The sequence below is a fragment of the Strix uralensis genome, chromosome 3 (genome assembly GCF_047716275.1).
Source record: "Strix uralensis isolate ZFMK-TIS-50842 chromosome 3, bStrUra1, whole genome shotgun sequence".
Taxonomy (NCBI): Eukaryota; Metazoa; Chordata; class Aves; order Strigiformes; family Strigidae; genus Strix; species Strix uralensis.
Window position 1 is genome coordinate 60,908,299 of NC_133974.1, and position 16,332 is coordinate 60,924,630.

At 46.1% G+C, this 16,332-nt stretch overlaps 1 protein-coding gene across 3 annotated transcripts in view; it reads right to left on the reverse strand.

Moving 5' to 3' along the window:
* Positions 1 to 11,557, reverse strand: part of MTCL3 (MTCL family member 3) — a 45,947-nt gene extending 34,390 nt beyond the window's left edge. For all 3 annotated transcript variants that reach the window (XM_074862461.1, XM_074862459.1, XM_074862460.1), the window contains exons 1-5: positions 11,482 to 11,557; positions 11,026 to 11,155; positions 7,764 to 8,788; positions 7,198 to 7,422; positions 3,575 to 3,733 (exon numbers count right to left, since the gene is read on the reverse strand). In XM_074862461.1, coding sequence (XP_074718562.1) covers positions 3,575 to 3,733; positions 7,198 to 7,422; positions 7,764 to 8,714 — 1,335 coding nt within the window. In that variant the 5' untranslated portion in view covers positions 8,715 to 8,788; positions 11,026 to 11,155; positions 11,482 to 11,557. The remainder of the gene's footprint in view (positions 1 to 3,574; positions 3,734 to 7,197; positions 7,423 to 7,763; positions 8,789 to 11,025; positions 11,156 to 11,481) is intronic.
* Positions 11,558 to 16,332: the final 4,775 nt, after the last annotated feature.

Below are 16,332 nucleotides of genomic sequence, written 5' to 3' on the forward strand. Positions count from 1 at the left end.
ATGAGGATTTTTAAAGCCCAGTGTCCACTATATCTAAGATTTGCCTGCTGCTTCATTTCTCTCACAACAAACCACCTAAAGCATGGCTAACTGGACACTTCCTCCATAGCTATAGCAAATGAATGAATTCTTAGTTCATACCACGATTGTTAAAAGCTCTACAAGAGTTAGCTAGGCTTTAATAAACTTACCAAGAAATTAATGAACATTAATTAATTAATGAACAACTCATTAAAATTTTTTTTATAACTGAAAAAATTACATCTAGCTACAGTTGGTTTCTCTTTCTTTTAGGAAACTATTTCTCTACTTTGTTTTCAGCTTCCCAAAAAGCATTACAATGAATAATAACAAATAATAAAGAAGAAATCAGCAGCAGTTACTACAAATAAATTCCAAGAGCTGACAATGCAGATTAAAAATCTTGTGTTTCTGTGTGGATGTATGCAGGAATAACACTAAATGAAATAGCTGCACATTGGGGGGCTGAAAGTAAAAGTAGCTGATAGAAAACGTATGCTTTGCTGAAACACCTTCCAAATCATGGACGCTTGCAAACTTCTGCTGCTATCAACAACAACTTCTATTTGTCATGGAATATATCATAATTATTCATTTCAAAATGAATTTCCAAACCAAGAAAGCAAACAGCAACTTTCTACTTTAATGGACAAATACATTCACCAGTCTATATTCACCCAAATGTTCACTGGAGAGCTCTACATTTGTCTCTACAAAAACACATCTGCTAACATTTATCTTTTATACATGTTTCCAGTCAAATCTACCTTTTTTTTAGAACAATATAGAATCTACACAGAGAGAACTTTGGCTTTGGTCCTGCTCTAGAGACTACCTAACAAAAAATTATTCTTCTGCCTCCAATATTTTCTATTAAGTCTTTTAACCATTCTCTGCTATCTCACACTGTTCATTATAAAAGAACAAATTTCCCATGGCAGTTACACATAAATAGATTTTAAGAAGAATGGAAAGGTGTGTGTTTTTGCAGTACATTTGATGACATAAAAGTACAGAAATCAGTCATTACATACCCTGAGCACTGTTATGCTGTGAAAAAAAAAAAAAAAGCTTCATTGTCTTTGGACATTAACTCTCCCATTAATTCTAAACTCAATAAAGTGAAGATCACAATCCAGACAAAAGGTCTTGACTCTGCATTTCTATTTATGCTAAGTAGAACTTCCTTAAGCAAGAGGTTCCATTGGTTACAATGGCTGTACTGAAATGAGAAAGGGTTGTAAACCCATGAAACTAGAGGAAATAACTCACAAGGAAACAGAAAATTAACATTATGACTATCTGACAATGACATTTAAGATGCATGAAAACTTTGATTGCCAGAGAAGAAAAGGTATTTGTCACAGAAAAAAATTCTAATGCACTTCAGACTGCTTTGAGTTGTTTCCATGGTTGTTTCATGTTAACATTTTCATAGCTTCTTCACAGATTCTAAATTTCAAATCTGTAAGAATTAGTATTCTGGTCCCCCAAGTCATGGCATGCCTGCAAAGTGCATAATAATTTGGCTTCACTTCAAACATGCTTTTCTCTCACTTGCACCTCCTCAACCATCCTCCAACTTCCCCCATGCTGTGCTGAAAGCCCCAGCTTGAAAAGCAGCCTTCTCCTACTGAAAGGGACTCAGCAACCCATTTGAAATACATAAATGAAAACTCCTGCCTAATTATGATGACGCATATAATGACTGGGCATAGCAGTTCTCCTCTCCAGTTCAGTATAAGGATGTATTTCTGACTCTGTCCACTCCACCTCTACTCTGCATCTTACTGCATTTTTCCATTCTGACTCAGTGTCCCCATTCTGTGCCAGTGGGAATCATCCAACTGTTTCAGCTTCAGAGCCCCTAGCTTAAACATGACACTATCTTCTGGAGTCTCCAGTATCCTTCCATTGATACCAAGAGCAAAGACAGAAAGAGGCTGTCTTTGTTCATATTGTTCAAACAACAAATATGAACAAGAAAACACCTAAGCCAAAGAAAGAAGTGGAGAGCAGTATGAGAGCAATGGAACCATAGCTCAGCACAGTGGGCCAGAGGGAAGAATCAGGATAAGGAGAAAGTGACTACTGATGACAGAGACAGAGACAGAGCCTATTTATTGGGTTAATTTCCTGCAGGTACACAGCTCCCAAAGAACATAAGCTATTAAATGGCCACTACACTTCATTGTAATCTGAAGACACATAAGAAGCAGCAAGGCAAAAGAAGTTTGCAGTGGTACAAACTATATCGGAGGGCAGGAGGAAAGGATCCAGACATGGAAATCTACAAGAAAGTTGAATCTGAATGGACAAGAATAATGAACAATTTGGAGTAAAGCCAAGCTTAGCAACAAGTTGTAAGGATAATTACAGACAGAAGGATCATGCTCCAATAAAGAAGATGGTCCTGGAAACTGACTTGGATTTGATGGCAAAAAACAGAGTGAAAACAGAGAAGAAAGTCTCAGGCAGAGGAGAGGGAAGCTGAATAAGGCTCAGATTTCATGCCCTTTTCAAATCTGCAATTATCTGGAAAAGCAGTAGAAGGTGGAAAAAACCACCTGTTTATCCTCTACTAACATGTTTGAAATTCAGTTCCTGTAAAGAAAACATATGAATATTTTTAATACTAAAACCACTTAAAGTAAGCACTTGCAGTTCCTAACAGTTCTGTAACTTATCATACAACTGAAAATTTCCTGCCTTTCTTAACAACTGAAATACATGTTTTCTGCTTCATACAAGATCAAAGCAGACATTGGCATTCCTGCTGGGGAATATTACTAAAAGTGAAAATCAGTGGCATTCATTGAATTTTAAACACTGAAATGGAGACCTATTTCTAAAATCTGTTCTGAGAAGTCATTCTTAGTCAACAGTTTCTCTTTTTATTACATGCTTTGTTATCTCTGACTGCCAGGCTATTACTGCTGTAATACAATTTTCTGCTTACTTAATGGCACGGTGTCTTGCATCTGTATAATGGCGAATGGAGTCATTTTGAAGATGAATTAGATCTAATGTAAAGTTATGCTTAGACTGAAAGGCCAAGTAGAGTCCCTCACTTCCCAATACCCCAAAGAGCATGACTGAACAAGATGGGGAGGTGGCTAGCTAGATCCCTGGTCTCAGTGTGCCTGGTAGTCCCTAGTGGTAGTTAGCCAGGGAAAAATACTGGTCTTTGTAAAAACATGCGGGGAACGTCATCTGCAGAGTTAGATGCCTGACTCCATTCAGCACTCTTCCTGCATGAATCTTAACGTAAGTACAATGTCTCAAAGCCTCTGGACTCTGTTACCGTAAGTTCCACACTTCCCTCCTTGCATAGGAAAACCAAAGCCACAGTTTGGTTTCTGTTTTGCCTAGGAAACACTGAATATTTTAGTTTGTTCTCAGCTTCCCAATCACCAAGCTGTACTTCAGGACTCCAACTTTCAACTTTTGCCTGCCACATTTTGTGCCCCCAAAACAAGTTATAGGAAGAGAGCCAGCAATAAGAATTTGAGAACTTCAAATACTTTGTGTAGAAGTAAATAGCAACACTAACCTCTTTCATTTTTTCCAGTTCATTCTGTAGTGCTTGTTTGGCAATTTCAACTTCTATAAGCTGCTGTCTTAATTTTTCATTTTCATCTTCTGTTACAGTACGTTTTTCTTCCACATTTTCTAATTCATGATGAAGTCTCACCGATACATCTTTTGCAACCTAAATGAAACGGTATTTCAAAAGACATCAAAAAAAAAGAATTCCTGATGCAGTGCTTACTGACTAAGCAACCATTTAGAGGTTAATTCTGGATGTTTTGATGGAAGTGGTATGTAAGGAAACATGCAGACAAGGACATCCACAGATAGAATTCTAAATGATTCCAAATTCAAGCCAGTTCCTTCCAAAAAATGGTACACTATTCCTATGGACTTCACTGGAAACCACATTAGACACTAAACCCCAACTCCTTCTAAGGTTCTGTAAGGTCAATGGTGAAACAGGACCTTCATTATTCCTGGAGACAGTGCAGCATCTATTTTCTCTCAACCACTGCTAGCTTATGTTTTTCAATGCACTACGGCATATGCCCTCCAAATATTTAACATGCAGAAGCATCTAAAAGCAGCCTACCTTCTCCAGGCCTTCCCTAACTGTGCCTTGTATAGGACCACAAACAGACACATCTTTATTTTGACACTGCTAGTTTCAATCTCCTTCTTGGGCAGTTAATCTAAATATCTGGCATTTACTACTATTGGTTCATTTAAAGAGTAAAATATGAACAAATGACATTTTTACTGACCTTGTGTTCACCCAAATGACGTCCAGTATTTTAAATAAAAATAAACACTAAGATTTTTGTAGGGGGGGGTTAATGCATTTTCACAGAAAGAGAGTTAAAAGGCACATGTCAAGACCTAATTCCTCTTCTTGTAAAGTAATGAGAATTTTGCCATTCAAGTCACTTGCATTGTATTTTGTGAAAACACCGGAAACTATAATCATGCACCAAAAATATTGAAATATAAACTAATCACTGTTATGATGGTGATTTAGACATGGAGTTTGAAAAGCCTAATTTCCTGCTTTTTTTAGAACATTGGAAAGTATAATTAATCCTTCTTAGCATTAGCTAGGGGAGCTCAGAGAGCTATCCTTTATGGCTTTCACTATAACGATCTTTATGTTCGTATGTCAAAGAACTCTCTTTAACATACTAAAACTCTAAAGAAAAAAATAATAATTTTAAGCAAACAGTCTAGAAGGATCTGATCTATCAGAAAACAGCAGCAGCTAGTGACTCAGCTTCCCCTGACAAGAAACCCAGTGTGTGTGAATTACAGATACAACACTGCAGTGTAGCACAAGATCATTCAGTAACCTCCCCCACTGCACACGCACTCAAGACACATAATGCCCAACAGAAAGAGCGAGTGGAGGCGAATTTCAATTATAACCATACTCCAAAGAGACTGCAGGATGAGCTGAGAATCACACCACAGGGCTATAGCTTGATGTCTTTTCCTACACTCAGTATTAAACTGCTCATCTGGTTGTCCAACCAAAGTAAATGGAAAATCATGGGGGACATTTTTAACAGCATCTTACCAGAACCTGTCTTCAGACCATAGATATAGTCTGGATCAGGAAATGCAACCAAATAACAAAATCATTACTGGTAGTGATTTTTCGACACAAAATTTGGTGGAGTAGCAATTAATGCAGGGAAATTCTACAGAGCATTCTAGATTACACGGGAAATGGGACTCACTTATGCAAGATGCATTTTAATACAGCTATATGCAAACTGAAGGATTAAGTCCCCTAATATATTACCCGTAAAAAATGAACAATGTTATTTTGGATAGAAATTCTTCAAAGAGGACTTGGGAACACTACAGAGAACTGCATGTGAGTTACAATTACAGTTAGCCAGCACCCAGAATTCAATTAGGCAGAAATTTGGCATTAGACGTTCACCCCTACTCCAAAGCAGAACTGATCTGTGGGAATACTCTGCAGAAACACTGTTCCTTTCCAAAGAGTCAGTTGTGTGGTTATTGGGAAAGACATGGGAGAAATCCTAATTAAAGTGAGCCCTTTGTCCAGCTTAACCTAAGGCCTTAGGAGCTATCTCCTATATTGCAGGCGAGCACCTCACCAGAGGTGCCCTCACCATTTCCCTCCCAGGCCCTGCACATGGATGACTTGCTAATACAAAATAACATTGAGCCAGCAAAGAAATCAACTCTATAAGCTGGAATCACAGTATTCACTTGGGACACGAAGGCTTACGTTCAAACTCTGCCTGCAAAGGTGCGTGTCTCAACTGTTCACCTAAGCATCATCCTGAGTGTGCAAAATAATCCTTGTTTCCATCAGAAATTCCCCTGGCAAAGGGATTGTTTTGCTTCTGACCAGGAAGACTCTTTTGTCAAGAGCCACATGGACACCTGTACTTGTAGAACTTTCACAGACACAACAGCAAATCTGGGATTTGAATAGGTACAGAAAAGGAATATCAAATAGAAATAGAGAGAAGGATACTAGCATTTTAGACAGCATTAGTGAGAAAATTACTGGAACGTGCCTTGGACTGGTTTCTACATTTTAATAAGAATGATGACAAACTGGAAAATTTTCAGAAAAGATGATCCAAGTCTGTAAACCAAGCCTGGGAATAGCAGACCTTCAATCCATTATACTTATCAGAAGGAAGTTTAAAAATGACCTTGTTCCTGATCATGTATTAAATTAGCATTTTCAACTGCAGTCCGAAGAATCCAACGAGCCATAGGTAACTAGAGTCCTAGCAGTGGTGTGGTCAATAAGCTCACAGCTGATATACAGAGTTCTGTACTTCCATGAGAAATGACAGGAGACCAGTCAACTGAAAAAAGTTTAGGAGCCATGATTCAGTAGGAGCCTTAACAAAGTCTAGTGGATGGAAGCAGAAATTAAACAACTTCCAACTAGCACAAGGAAGGGTTTTTTTTTTTCTGTAATTGGACCAATCTAGATGGGTATTTTGGGCCAATTAGACCAATGGAGATAATGGATATTTTACCAACGGCAATCTTTAAACAAGGGCTGAAACCTTTCCTCGACAATGGGCTGTGATTCATCCAGATGTTATGGATGAAATACAGTTGATTACACACTGAAATGTGGTGGGTTGTGTGTATGGTTTCAGGTGGATGTGGAAAATCCTGGCTTCACTGAAGATAACAGCAGTTCTTCCACTGACACCAACGGAGTCAGGATTTCGTGTTGTGAGTCTGCAAGTATTTAATCTGCCAGTCCTCTGAAATCTTTACTGAAGAGTATCGTAATCACCTCAAAGTCAATGGGACTGTTCAGTCAGGTTGGTTTAATTTTGCAGTTGTAGGGTATGTTTTTGCGTTCATCATAAAAGACCCAAAACCTCCAGATCCTAATTTGTATTTGAGTCACTTGTTGCGCATCAACTTTACAAAAAATGATTGGACTGAAAATATCCTACCTGTGTACTGAAGGGCATCTATTACCAAGGTAAGGTTGGCCATTGCTATCCTACGAGCTGCACTGGGTGCACAGTGCACTGCAGAACGGATGGAAATGCCCGAGTCATGAGAACCAAGAGCACGGTCGCGTCTCCATCTGAGGCGCTCCCAGCCCTTGACACCTGCTAAGGTCCATACCTTGAGGTCTTGCTCCATGCTGCGCAAGAGCTCACCATCGATCTCGCCGGTCTGGGCGTAGCGGAGCCTCTTGCGCTCGGCCTTGCGCAGCCGGTACTGAAGGATCCGGCAGTTCTTGTTGGCTCGCTCCAGTTCGTGGCGCATTTCTTGAAGCTGACATGCGTCCTCCTCGAAGAAACTGTCCCTCATCTCGTCCATCTCTGTCCTCAGCTCATCTATCTCGTTCTGGCACCGGGGCGAGAAGGGGACGGGGACGCAACAGGTGGGTCAAAAGCACAAATGTCAGCACGTACAGAGGAAGGCAGCCAAAATGGAGCTCCTGCCCTCAGGGACACCAGCCAAAGGCAGCCCGGCTCATCAAAAGCACCGCAAGGAAGCGGGGAAGTGCCGCTGCCCGCACGCCCCACGACAGGGCCATCTTCGCTCTGCCCCCAGCGCCAGTGCCGGGGGAGAGGGCGGCGGGGAAGCCCCCTCCCGCCGCGGGGGTGGGGAGGCCGCCCGGCCCCCGTGCCCCCCCCAACCCCCGCCCCACCCCCACCCCCGCCACCGCCGCCCCGGCCCCTCACCTTGAGGCTCTCGTTCTCCTCCCGCAGCTTCTCCATCTCTTCCTGCATCTCCTCCTGCAGCTGCGGGCTCAGGGCGCCCTCGGGGGCGCCGCTCCTACCGCCGCCGCCCGCCTCGCCCTGCCGCAGCCCCTCCGCCCCGGCCGCCGCCATGGCAGAGGGCGAGGAGGCGGAGGCGGCCGGGGGAGGCTCGGCCGGGGCGGCGGCCGCGGAGGCGGAGGAGGAGGCGGAGGAAGCGCTGCCGCTGCCGCTGTGGTTGCTGCCCTTGGTTTGCATCTGGGCGGCCGCCGCCAGCCCCTTCCTGAGGTGGAACTGGATGAGCTCACTTTGCAGGCATCCCTCCTTCCAGTACACGCCGCCGCCGCCCGCCGCCCCGCGGCCCTTCCCCGCGCCCGAGGAAGATGGAGGCGCCGAGGCCGCCTCCCCCGCGCCCTTCAGCGGAGACCGCCCCGCTTTCCCCCGCCACTGCTTGGGCGGCGGCGGCGGCTGCGGCGCCCCCGCCCCCTCCCGCTCCCGCTCCCGCTCCCGCTCCCCTCCGCCGCCGCCGCCGCCTCCGGCAGGGGGCGCCTCCTCGGCGGCGCGCGGCGCGGCGGGCTCGGCGGCGCGCGGCGGCGGCTCCTCGGCGGCGGCTTTCCCGGCGGCGGCGAGGGGCGGCGGTTCAGCACCGGCGCCGGGCTGGACAGCTCCCGGCGGCCCCGCGCCGCGCGGCGGCCTGTCGGCGGCGCGGCCGCGGGCGGCTCTGGGGGCCTGGCCCGGCGACGGCCGCGCCGAGGAGGCCTTGGCAGCGGCGGCCGGGGCGCGGGAGGCAGCGGCGGCGGCGGCGGCGGGCGGCGGGCGCGGGGGGTTGTCGCGGGCCCTGGCCGGGGAGGAGGCTCGCGGCTGCTTCCTGCCGCTGCTGCCCTCGGGATGGAGGCGAGGCTCGGCGGCGGCGCCCCCTCCAGGCGGCTGGCTCATGGCGGCGGCTATCTCGGGGAGGCGTCCATCACCGGCGGCGTCCTCCGCCTCCGCCGCCGCCGCCGCCCCGAGAGCTGGGGGAGGAGAAGCGGAGAAGACGGTCGGGGTGGGGTCGGGGAGGACAGCCCGCGGGCGGCGGGGAGACGGGCTCTCCGACCAGCCTGCCCGCTCCCTGCCGCTGCCGCACCCGGTCCGGCCCCGGGCCCGGCCTCGCGGACAGGGCGGCGGCTGGCGACGAGCCGGCCGAGGCTGAAGCCCAGCGTCGGGCCGGAGCGAGTCCACACGGCACGGCGGAGGCCGAGATCCGTTCCCGCTCCGCTTGCACCTAGGGGCGGTTTCCCCCCCGCGATGCCGGAGCCCTCCCCCTGCGGGGTGCCACAGCACGGCTGGATTTCCATCCACGCACAACCTTCCCTCATCCTCGCTGCCCCGCCGGGCACCAGGCCGGGTTGCTCTGCACCCGTCTGCCTCCTCAAAGGCCTCTGCAGGTGTCTGTCACAGCCGGGTGGGGAACGGCTGCTGTACAAAGGGCGGCACACGGCGGAGCAGCAGCAGATTCCCCTTCGGCTTCGATAGGGACTCTCCCAGGGTTAGGCCTCCAAAACTCGGGAATCGAGGGCCATAAAGGGAAGGGGCCCGTCAATCAGCTTCTAAACCCGGATTTGTCCCAGTCTGTTTTCCAGAGACATTGTCAGGACTGAAGACTGATTCAGGTTTGTTACTGGTGACGCTGTCATAGAGCTGAGCCATCATCGCTCCAGCAGATTTTCAAAGCAGAGGAAGCAGGGAATGATCCCGCACCCAGTGCGAGATGTTATGTGGTATTTGCCGAAGGGCGCTCACACGGCAATTTTCCCCCACAGTGACAAAACTAGAGTTTTCATGGCCACAACAGGTTATTAAAAAGGACTGTTAAAAGCCCTATCATCCTGCTAATGTTCCCTAATATATTCTGAAAACAATGGCTACGATCCACAAACTGTTTTCACATAGCCTTTATTCAACTGTCCTTAAAGGGAAAACGTGGGCAAAAGTAGAAACGACGGCACCCCTAACATGGCCTAACAATTCCCTCCTAGAACGCGGCTTAACCATTCCCTACTAGAACAGGGAATAAAGAAAGGAACACGACCGAGCAAAGTCAGTGTAGGCATTACACCGTACCCTGACAATTGGTTTACTCCCTGCAACATACTAGACAATGAGACTGTGTTTGCTCTGCTCTCGCTGGCAGGAGCACAGGGTTTCCTCTCAAATGCACTGTCATTATCACCCTGATTTTAACCAATATGCTGGAAATTAATGCTCAAAAGAGCACAATTTGGCAGAAACTTCCCAGGCATTAATTAGTAAAAAGGGAGGATAGGAGTGTAAACCTATGAAAGCTTACACTTGTATCACGACACTTTAGGAAAGAGTTGCTTCTCATCTCTATTAACCATCACAAACAGAATTCCCACGTTACTGTTCTTCAGAGCTATACAGGTACAAAATGTCACTTCTGATACCCAAACCTAAAGGAACTGCAGAAAGCCAGGACTCAGCTTAGATGCCGTATCCTACTCATTACTCTGCCTTTTGCCTACTCTTCAATTAATTTTGAAGAATATTTAAAATAATAATCGGGAACCCTACACTATACCTGGATCTTTTTGGGAAGTTGCACTGCAGCAAAGTCATCGGGCTCAGCCGCGATCTGCGGGGAACCCAACCCGCACCCTGCATCCCCCGATTCCAGGGCCGGCTACCGCCTACGGTTCAGTTGGCCGATTTGGCCGATTTTTTTTAATCTTTTTTTTTTTTTTCTTCTCCACGTTTGAGCCCAAGTCCGAAACCTCCGGCCTCCCAAAACTCCGCCACACAACCTCCTCCCCAGAGGCAAACCCACGTGGCGCCAGGACGTGGCGTCTCCGCAGGTTTTCCTGTCGGGAACAGCTGTCCAGGCGGAAAAAAAGCATAAATAAACGGCAGCAACAAAAGGGAGAGGTCCGGTGGCTCCACCCGCCGGCGTGAGGATCTCCCCCGCCTGGGGGTTCAGGCAGGGCTTCCCCCGGCCCCGGCCCTCCTTCCCCTCGCCGGGCGCCCGCCTCTCCCTCTCCCAGATCCCAATTCGCAACCTCGGCTTAAGGTTTGGGAGCGCTTCTGCCTTTTGTCCGGGCTCTAAAGGCGCGGGAGGATTTTCGCCGGTCCCCTTTATACCTGGCGGGTTTGTTACATCTGAACCCCGAGTAATATTCCCTTTTTGGCGGGTGAAAAAAAAACAACCACCCAAACCCAAAAGGCTCGGATCTAAAGCAGCCGCATTACTCACCACCACTTTGTCTGCTGCCGGGCTGGCGAAATGCATGCACAGAGAGACGGGCACCCGCACACGAGGTACCCGGCGCTGCCAGAGCCTCTCAGGAAAATGAAGCAATATTCATGAGCTGACCTCACTGGGCCTGGGAGACGGCAAGGGGGGGGGGGGGGTGGGGGGGGAGGGAGGAGAGCAGCGGAGGGAAGAGAAAAGAAAAGATTAAACGGCAAGAACCCCGCCCAGGCCTGAAGGCTGAGTTGCGTCCCCTTATCCATCTGCACATGGTGGCAGAGGATTACAGCACGAATGGGGGAAGGAGCAGGCTGCTCGCAAGGGATGCGCCCGGTCTCCCTTCCCACTGCATCCCGGCAATCGATCCTGATCAATTATTTAGTGCCCTCGTCGGGGGAGCCTGCTCGGACCAGGCAGGGTCGCCGGGCGCCGGCACACCCCGTTACAGCAGGACGGTACCGGGATTTTCCTTTGTTCGCTGCCTTCGTCGGCGCCGGGAGCGCGGCGTGTCCGGGCCGCGGCCGTCCGACAGCAGCCCGGGGGGCAGAAACAAAGGCAAGGCGCTCCACTCAAGATCATCCCCTCCTTTGATTTATTCGCGCGAATACGGGGGCGAGCGGGGCGCTGACCGTTTAGTCCTGTCGCGGGCAGACCCCCGAGGCGGTCATCTGTGTCACCTGGGTTTTATCATGAGGTGAATTTACCTTTGCTCTGAAGCACCTTAGAGGGATCTTAAGACTTCGCGCTTGAACTCTTCCCCAATTACAGACAAAGAAAAGCAGAGAAAAGGGCTTTCTTTCCTTTCCCTTCCCCTGCCCCCGAGGAGGGAGTATTTCCATCTGATGGCCGTGTGGGAGTGTCCTGCACCCACCTGTGTCTGCGTGTCGGCGTCTCTAACACCCGGCAAGGACAGGCTCGGCGGAGCAGCTGGCAGGGCTCTGCCTCAGCCCCCGCCGGGGGGAGACTGCCTTTCGGGGCTGGAAATCCCTCCCGAGGGATAATTAACAGAGGATTTCGTGCCCAGAGGTGTACCAGCATATACATACATGCATACATCTATACATACATCTCTATACAAAATACATGTATATATACACAAATACAGTGTACATACCTATATACATAAATGTGTGCGCATACACACATGTGAACAGACATATAAAATATGCATACATCTGCATGGGTTTATATGTTGTATGTACATATATATACGTATCTGTGAAGCCTTTGCGCAGACCTTGGGGGAGGGCAAGCTCAGGGGAGACCAGCTGCCCCCTTTCCAGCTGCCCCCTTTCCAGCTGCCCCTGCCCCACAGTCCTCTCTACTGCTGTTGATATGACAAGCAGGACTCAACACATCTGAAACAGCATATTCTGGGATGTGGAAAGGTGCTTCCCCTCCCCCCCCTCCCCCATGCAGATGCATGTCCTCCAGCCTTGAGCCCAGGGACTGCATGAACTGGATATATATAGATGTGATGACTTGAGGACAATCAGAAAATAGGAAATGGAACATTTATGCTGAAGAAGAAAAATACTGGAATGATGAAAAGCTACTTTTAAAATCCATAATATCTAATGATTTGTTAGGCCTTTGAAACTCATAAATATTAACTGTAGTCATACCAACTAAACATAGTAATTTGTTGAAAACATGAGGAATGAAAATACAAAATATTTCTGGAGTTAGAGCTGAGAAATATTCCTATGAAAGTGTTGGATAGATTACAGAATAACAGTGATGGGGTCACCACAATAACATAACATCTCATCTACACAATATCCTCCAGAAGGACAAGCACAGCAGTTCCTGCCTTTAAGAACTGGACAGCAATTAACATCCTTTCTGCTCCCTCAGTGGATGAGATCCCTGGATGGACTTTCCACAGTAAAACAAAAATGGGATGTGATGACATCTCATACCACCTACAAGTTTTATTGTGCTTTTGGAAAGATACAGCTCCTTATTTTCTCACAGTAGTGTCCAAATGAAAACCAGGCCGTCGGATTATCTTCACTCATATTGTCAGGCCATGTGTCTGATAGTAGAGATCAATCTTATAGTAGAAAAATCTGCCCACCTCTCAGTGTCATTTGGGATTGTTGACTTTATTCTCAAAATTTCTATTCTGGCTAAAACTTCAGTGCTGACACAGTTATAAAAATTGACATGGGCATGAAAATGCTTCTACTCATATCATGTACTCTCTGAGAGGAATGGGTTTAATCTACACAAGCTAAAGCACTCTTTTGCTAATAAAAGCTGTATTTCCATTAGAAAATTTGCTGCTAGATCTCTGTATGTATTTTACATCACCAGAAGGTCAGGTCGTGATATAATAGGTACAATAACTATGTCTACCCTAGAATAAGTCCAGTATGAAGACACGTATACAGAAAAGTTAATACAGTAAAAGTTCCATTTATGATCAGATTTTATTGTATAGTCTCTAAAAAACTGTGGATGAAAATAATACACAGAAAGAAAGGTCTTAACTTCATATAGAAAACAAGGGGCTCTCAGCTGACTGTTACCTTTCAGGAATGAAGCACTGACATGATGCTGAACAGTTGTATAAATACATTGGCTCAAATGCCAGTGGCAGGCAAAAAAATGGAAATCAAATATTAGAAACTATTTAAGGAGAAGTGGAGAACAAGCCAGAAAACATCATTATTGCCCCAGTATAATTCAATGGTACAGACAGATTTTGATTACCTACAGCAGTTCTGGTTCCCCATCTCAAACCAGTCATGGTGGAAGGGAGTGAGGTACAGAGAGGAGCGGCCAGGGTTTGAAGTGGCCCTGCTCCAGGAGTGACTAGGTATGGTAGGAGTTTTCAGGCTGGAAGTGGGGTGACTGAGGAGAAATATGATGCAGATCCCTACAGCCTTTAGTAAGGAAGGTAAACAAGGGTAAAAGGTTCACTCTCACTCACAGATTCTTCCCATACAAGTAGTTTGAAGAAGTAAATGTGAATGAAAGAAACAAGCATGGGATAGATTCCAAAAAAAACATAAAAGAAAACGGTCCTGTGGTTAAACCATTCAATTCCCTGCCACAGGGTGTTGTGAATATAAGGGTCTATATGAGTGTAAAAAGTGATTGAACAAAGTCATGGAAGAAAAATCAGTTGGGGACAACAAAGGCAAAACACGTAGTTCAAAAAAACCTCTCCACTGATCAGTTTTTTGAGCTGGGAAATTGTCTGGGAGAGATATCAGTATGCGTTTTTGTGTTCACTTCTAACATTCGCTATTGACCATAGTCAGATAACTATCAATAAGCTAAAAGATCTTTGATCTGGCTCCATACGAAAATTTTTATCCTGTTAGTATTATTCTCTAGTTTTGCCTCTCTTTCCCACCTTCCTTTATTTTCTTAATTCCTTTTTCATTCTTGCTCCTTAGATTCCTTGTCATGCAGAGCATTGGTAACCCACTGCACCCCGGTAGAGCATACTTATGACATTTTCAATACTTTTTTGCCTTCAATAGCTAAAAGTATTTTAACTTGAATTAGAGCTGTGAATACCTTGTTTTCTATTCCCCATTATTGCTTGCTCACACAGACATATTTTTTTATTCAGCCTACAATTGCGTTTAGTTGTATGTACTTGTGCAAGAGACGAAAGGACACCAGACTGAAAGAGAAGGAGAGGAAGAGAGAGGAAGAATTTCTCCTCCAAGCAGAGTTTCAGTTTAAGTCATATAGATTTCTTTTCCTAAGTCAAGATGAGAATCCCTTTACATAACACCCTCAAAGCATGACCCAAGCACGACCTCCTAGCTTTCAGTAGAAAGCTCTTTAATAACAGATTTCAGAAGCGGGCTGGAGAGGACGCTTTTCCAGGAGTATGCCTGGGTGGCACGCACTTGCTGTACTTCAGCCACATCACTTACTCACCTTCTCTGCCCTTTTGGGAATATGCTGGGTTATGCTGGGGCAGAACGAGGAGCTGCTGGAGCGTGCTGTGCTTGTTCATGGTACTGGCAATGCCCCAGCTGGCACAGGCTACAGCTTATCTCCCTGCCCAAGGAGATGTGCCGGACACGACTAATTATACGCCAGACCAGAGCCCTTTTTCTCTCTCCATAGAAAATTGAAAGTTTGAGACTTTAAGTCACCCATTTCTAATATATTGACTAAATGGCCCTGATGTCTATTGTACCAAGCAGTAATTCGAGAATAACCAGTGAAAACTTTATAACTGTTCTCCTTTCTTATTTGCTTAGAAATGGAAGAGCTTTCCAGATGTACTGAATGCACAGCACCAAATCATGATATTTCAAAAAGAAAAGAGTTTATGTTAAAGAGGAATAACATTTGGGTGAAAAAGCAAAGCTAAGAAATAGATAATGTTTTAAGTTCATACCACTCATCAAATAGAAACATGCTAACAGCACCAAATGGTTAAAACAGGCATATTTTGGCACACACATTTGATCAGATCATTATATAAAATCATGGTGGTCCTGGCTGTCATGTCTCTCTCCTTTTTCGTCCTCATACTCTTTTAACGTCTACTCCTCAGCCAGAGACAGCTACAGCATGGCACATTGAGGCTGCACCTTCTGTTCATTCACGTCCTCATACCCACAGGACCCACCAAGGGGACGGATGCCCCACCAAAGGGACAGTGATACCATATGCACCATCCTTGACAATTCATCCCAATGGGGGAAGTAGTTTACACTACTTTTCACCACTATGTAAAGGAAACAGCTTCAGCCTTCATATCTGTAAGGGATCTCCTATATCCCAGTCAGGGAAGCCTGTATGTCTTGCACTGTGACATACCTGTCTTGGTTTAACCTTTGCGTTCCAAAGCCTGGATGGTTTCTCAGCCTCACAAGGGGTGAGAAGGCACAAAAAATTCAAATTGTAATGAAAATTAGACACGTCTTTGGTCAATGGAGAATAAAACCAGGTGAAATTAGGTCTGTTGCTTATTAGAACTCAATTCTTATAGCTATAAAATAAAGGCTTGGTTTTATTTTTGCTACCAAACATTTCATTCAGCCTTTCTGAAGGCTTCAGGAAGTTTTATACTCCTATTTTTATTTCTACAGCAATCAGTTCTACCTATTGTTCAGAATAATGACAGAACTGATCATGCCCTGAAACAGTCCAGTGTTGCTTCAACCATCTCTAATGAAAACACGACCTCTACCAGTCTCTCTCTGTCTCTCCTGGACTTGCTATACCTCATGTTACTAGAATGATTTTTAAAAAAATAAAATTATGAATTTGGACCTTAAGACATTATTTACACTGAAAAAAGTCTCTCTGCATCACTGTGTTTGCTGC